The 5,957-nt window shown below is 65.7% G+C and overlaps 1 protein-coding gene across 1 annotated transcript in view; it reads left to right on the forward strand.

Moving 5' to 3' along the window:
• Positions 1–5,957, forward strand: part of CDH4 (cadherin 4) — a 132,038-nt gene that overhangs the window by 90,945 nt on the left and 35,136 nt on the right. The window contains 1 exon segment of the mRNA XM_077756301.1: positions 1,305–1,477. Coding sequence (XP_077612427.1) covers positions 1,305–1,477 — 173 coding nt within the window.

The raw sequence follows: 5,957 nt of genomic DNA on the forward strand, positions 1-5,957 counted from the left end.
ACCTAGCTTGAAGCCCCAAGGCCAGTTCAGCCCCAGCTCAAGACAAACAGCCCCGAAGAAAGGATCCCATCAAAGAGGTGCCCGCACCGCGCACCCCTGCAGGGCCCTGGGCAGCTCGTTGTCCCAGCCAGGGAGAAAGGGACCTGAACACATGCGCTCAGGAGAGGGGCCCAGGGCTGGGGGTGGTGCCAGGCAGGCCTCAGCGGCACGTGACAGAAACTCAAAGTGAAGTGGCACAAGGCAAGCAGGGGCTGCCCGGGCTCAGTTACAGGAAGTCTACGGGGTGCCTTCTGCTTAGTTTTGCTGTGAACCTAAAACTGTTCCGTAAAAAGTCTTGATGCCTAAAAAGTCTTTGGGGAATGGCTTCAGGTGCGGCTTGATCCAGGGGCTTCCTGGTGAGAAGCTGTCACCTGAGACGGCACTGTGCTTCTGTCTATCTGTGGCCACAAAGTGCCCATGGTCCCCAACCTCACTCCCGGGGCCAGGCAGATGCAGGGGCAGACCCCAGAATCCCCAGCAAAGGCCTCTATTGCCTTTGGCTCTGATGGGTAAGGCGCCCGCGGCTGAACCCGTCACTGGGCCCAGGGGGCGGGATGTGCTGATCCAGCCCGGGAAGGGTGGACGCCGAAAGGGCTTGTGGTCGCGAGGCAGAGATGTGCCATCGCCCGCCACAGAGCTCGGCCCTGGCACGTGGTCGGGGAAGCAGCTCTGAGCCCGGGGGACAGCTGGCGTCCGCAGGCACCCCCGCACGCAGCCCCCTCCCCGTTTGCACCGCCCCCTGCGGGGGCTCCTCTCCACTCTCGCTCTCCCTGTGCCACCAGGCACTTTTCCATGCCTTCCACGGACCCGCCCAGCGCGCGGCCCCGGTCCTTCTCTGCGCGCCCCGCGTCCCCGGCCGCGCCACACCCCCTTCCCTGGCACATCTGACTCCCATGCCGCCCACATCCCCACGTCTGCACCACCCCCCGTGTCCCCTCCATGCCACACGCCCCCCGGCCCCGGCCCCACCGGCCCCACAGGCCCCAGCGTAGGCTGAGGGCCGGCTCCTCCCGCAGCTGAGAGGAAGGCAGGCCTGAGCCTTGAGCTGGAGAGGAAATCCCGCAAAGGCTCTCGGTGCGGACGTGGGGGAGGTTTGCCTCCAGCACCATCTCCCACGATGGGCACGTGGCGTGGGGAAGACGGGCGGCCCCATCGGCCTCCACGCGGATCGGTGCTCGGCTGGCGGTGTCTGCCCTGGGTGTGTGCGGGGACGCAGCAGCAGGCGCAGCGGGTAATTTCCATCCGAGACGCTTTCTCTGTCGCAGGCACCTACGTGATGACGGTCACGGCCAACGACGCCGATGACAGCACCACGGCCAACGGGATGGTGCGGTACCGGATCGTGACCCAGACCCCGCAGAGCCCGTCCCAGAACATGTTCACCATCAACAGCGAGACGGGGGACATCGTGACGGTGGCGGCTGGCCTGGACCGGGAGGTGAGGCGGGACGTGGGGCCGGGGGCCCAGGTCGGGTGCGCAGGCGGCTCGTCTCCTACTGCGCCGGGCGGAGGAGGGGCAGGGTCTCAACGAAGCAGCCGTCCCCAGTGTTGCCCGGAGCCGCCGCGTGCGCTTTCCAGAACGGGCCGGCTGGACGCGTGCCGAGTTGTCGAGGGCTCAGAAAAGCGGGGGCAAAGCTCTGTGGGTCTCAGGATGCCCCACAGCAGGGCCCCGGGTCTGGGAACTGGCACGGCCACGCCTAGAACTCGTCCGCCGCGTGACCTTGGTGTCCACGTGGCAGGCCATCCGCTGCCCCCCCGGGATGAAGTGGGGCCCCCAGGGGGGGCAGTACCTTTCACTGGGGCCACTGCTGGTTGCCTGTCACCTTCCCGACTCCTCCTGGGACCCCACGAGGTCGGAACCCGTGTCACACCCCGTCGTGCAGACCCCACCCAGGGCAGACCCCGTGGGAGGATAAGGTGGCTTTGCTGGCGCAGGAGAAGCGTTTCCCCACCAAGTCGGGGGTCCCCAGGCGCTGGGCTACGTGCTCCGTGTGGACAGAGGACACTGCCCGGGGCCCTGGACGATTCGGCTGGGAGCCCCCAGGGGGCAGCCCCGGGCACTCCCAGCTTCGCAGGTGAGCACCATTCTCCCGCCTCCGGGCCTCGATGACAGGATGACAACCTCCGTGTGCTCTGTGACCGCAGGCCAGCATGTCTGCTCTAGGACATGTGACTCAGTTTACCCCCTAAAGCCTTCGGCCCCCAGGGCTGGGAGGAGACCGCGGCTGAGCTCGGAGCCAGCAGGCACTGCCCCTGTGTCCTCGCGGGGCTTGTTTGCGGAGCCGCTTCCTGGCCACACTCGTCTTGCGGGCCAGTGGCTCCCTCCTCGAAAGTGCCGTGGGCGCATCCTCGGGCCTGGGGACCTCGCCTTGGGCGGGGCCCCGAGCAGGGCAGCGCTGCGGCAGGCTCTCCCGTCCCGGACTGGGCCCCACACCTGCAGGTGGCCCTGCAGGCGTGGAGAGGGGGCCGCCTCACACCTGAGCCAGCCCTCCCCCCGCCAAAGCCGCGGGAACCGTCCCGCCAGGCCGCCCTACCTGCGCCTTCCTAACCCAATAAAGGCCAGGTTGCAGCATGAGAAATGCTCCCCCCGGGAGAGAAGTGCTCCCTGCACCGCACCCCTCCCCCCGGGAGGGAAGGCATGAGGCGCTTTCCTTAGAATTGCTGAATTATAGGCGGGGGTGGGGGCGTGGGGGGAGGTCACGCGGGAGGTCATTTCTGCAACGTGGGGCTCAGCAGGATGCAGGGCAGCCCTCCAGCTGCGTGGCCGCCAGCACGTTAGGGGCGAGCCCTGAGCGCCAGGCACAGTGCCCTCCCTCTGAGACACGGACACGGTGATGCCAGCCTGGTGGGCGGGGGGGAGGCGTCAGCCGTGGCAGGGGGGTCGAGCTGGCTGTAGGTGCTCAGGTGCGGTTTTCTCGTCCTGGCGTCGTCGGTGAGGACGTGTGCACTGGGGACCCGTCAAGGCCCCACCGCCCTTCCGGGGGCCGGGACAGGCGCCGCTCGGGCCACACCAGGCCCTGGAGTCAGGGGCTGGGACAAGGGACTGCCCCCCGCGGGCCCCCAGGAGGCTGTGTCGTTAGCTGGGGAGGGGGCGCCGTGACAGCGATTCCGGACGGGAGGGCCATCGGGGAGCCCCACGCAGTCTTCGCCTTCCTCGCCTAGCAGACTCAGACATAGGTGCTGGGGGAGGCACGGGCGCGGAAGGCTCGTTGGATGGAGGCCTGTCCCCGAAGGGGGTGAGGGACAGAAGTTAAAGGAGTGTGCCACAGGGGGTGTCAGGGATCACATGACACACTGTCGTGTACAGGTGAGGTCATCCCACAATGGAGAAATCCAGGGAGGCTTCTCAGAGGAGGTGACCTTGCTCTGAACTCTGGGGGCTGGTAGAAACGACCACATTGCCTACTCTGGGACACATGACCAGCAACTGCTTTTCCTGAATGCTACGCATCATACGGCTAACTTGTGTCAGGAAATCATAGATTCCACTCAGCACGTTCCTTCGTTCGGTCAAAAACTTTAACTAAGGACCTTGTATGTGCTGGAAACCACCAGGCACACATGGGCTCCCANCTGGGTCTGTGCACTCCCATCTCTCTCACCGAGGAGAAGTGCTGTTCCCTCCAACCGAAGCTCAGAGATCAGTACTTGTGTTGCCCTTTTCGTTTCCCAGCTACCCAGTGCTCCGCCCAGCGTGCCCTCCCTCTCTGAGGCCTATCTTACTCGACTCAGGCAATGAAAGATGGTACCCCAAATTTTACACTCAACTGTGAATGGTTGATAGAGGTGGGACAAGGCCGCATTTGCACTTTATCAGAGAGCAGAGCCTGAGGCTGAAAGAGGGACCCTCCAAGGATGGCAGTGAGGCAGCCCTCAGGACCTGGGGTGCTGTGCCCGTTTCCCTGGGGGGCTCATCCCACACAAGCAGCAAACACAAGGCTGTAACGCACTCTGTTCACAGGGCCCTTGGGGGGGGTGGTGGCAGCCACCTCTGAACTCGTGACTCCAACANACCACCAGGCACACATGGGCTCCCAGGACGCATGGGCTCGCTTTGTGGGAAGGAGATGCGGGCAAGGGAGAAATCACCCAGTAAATAAGTACATTCCGGAAGCAGCAGGGGTTACAGAGAAAGCACCACGTGCATGGGTGGGGGGGGCCAGGGGCCGGAAGCCCCCCACCCAGGGCCGGCCCCATCGCTGCCTCTGGAAAGGCTGAGTCTCCGAGGGATGTGGTAACAAAGTTCCAAACCCCCCGTGTCCCACCTCTAGAGGCCAGAAGCCCACGGCCCGGTGTGGACAGGCCCCGGGTCCGTCCGGAGACCCGAGGGGAGGACGCGGCTGCGGACCCTGCCCGGCTGGTGGCCCCGCACTCCCGGCTCTGCCTCCGGGCCACATGGCTGCTCTGTGTGTGTCTCTGTGTCCCCTCTTCTTATGAGTTCACCGTCATTGGCTCTGAGCCCCCCTCGCCCAGTGTGACCCCCTCTGGTGCATTCGGGGGCTCCGGGTGGACATGACTTTGGGGGAGACTCTCCTGACCTGCTTTTCTCGGGGTTCCTACAGCGCAACGGGCGTCCTTTGAGCTCCAGGGTGGGAAGGGGTGGCCCTTCCGGGGTGGGCTCCATGTCGCCACCAGCCACGTGCGGCCCTTGAAACCGATGTTCGTGTCCTCGCTGCTGCCGGCCACATCTCGGGCGCCGCCCGCGTGCCCACCTGTGACCCCCGTGTCCAGGGGCGGACAGCGCGGCCTCTCTGCCTCATCCAGCCCCAAGTCCGTCAGCGGACCTAAACCACGCGCAGAGGCCGAGGGAGGCCCTCTCCCCATCGTGCTGTTGTCTTCCCCTGCGGGGGTGGGGAGCTGGGGGCGGCTCTCCCGCCAGCCCTGCGTCTTGGAGCTCCGGGCCGCACCTCTCGTGCTGCCCTGAGGCTGGAGGGCGCGGCATCGCTAGGATGCTGGCCCGGCCCCCAGCCCCCTTGGGGGGACAGTCCCAGAGACGCGCCTGGGCCAGGCAGAGGGGCTGTGTTCCTGCCAGATGAAGCACACGACCCCCAGTTAGATGTGAGCTCCAGAAAATAAGTCCTCATCCCAAATACCGTGTGGGACGTGCTTATGCTAAAAGTTAGTTGTTCGTCTGAAGTTCCAGTTTAAGCGGGTGGTGTATTTGTATTTTTATTTGCTCTTTCTAACAACCCCACCCTGAGGTAACGGCCATCCACCTTGATCCCCAGGGTGGGGGGCCGAGCAGGCTGCCGTGGAGTCCGTGGGAACCTCTCTGAGCCGCCCTCTCGTGCCCCGCCCCCCTCACGGGCGCCATGGTGGCAGCTGACAGAGGGGACTGGAGCGGCCGTGACAGGCGGCAGGGTCCTCGAGAGTNCGAGCGGGGCTGCACACGAGCGCCGCGGCTCAGGGCCTTCCCAGCCCCGCCCCCACAGACCGCCGCTTCCTGGGAGATGCGAGGTGCCCGTCGTCAGCGGCTGACGCCAGCACGCCCGCTCCTGACCCCGGCTGAGCCGNCCAGGAATAGTTCTGGGAGAATTTGGGTTCATCGGGAGGGGGGGCTCAGTTCATTCACCCCCACAAAACCATCAGACCAGGACAGCCCAGGGGTGACCCCTTGTGTGCAGGGGCCCAGGGGCTGGGGGCCACCCTCTGACAGACCAGTGAGCTACCGCGGTGACGCACAATGACCTCCGCGCCCCGTGACCCTCTGCCCCCAGTCTCCAGTCACTTGTCGCCCAGAACAGTACCTTCTGTGGCCTCCTTTCTTGCTTACAANCCAAGCGCCCGGCTACCGGCACTGTGTCCGCGGCATATGACGGGCCAGCAAGTGCTCTGCCGCGCGGCCTCTGCCCTGCGTTCTCGGAGATGCCAGGAGCGCCCCAGCCCGCGCGGCCCTCAGCCCAGGGTGAGGGCAGGGC

This window comes from Crocuta crocuta, unplaced genomic scaffold, assembly GCF_008692635.1.
Source record: "Crocuta crocuta isolate KB4526 unplaced genomic scaffold, BGI_CrCroc_1.0 scaffold123, whole genome shotgun sequence".
Lineage (NCBI taxonomy): Eukaryota > Metazoa > Chordata > Mammalia > Carnivora > Hyaenidae > Crocuta > Crocuta crocuta.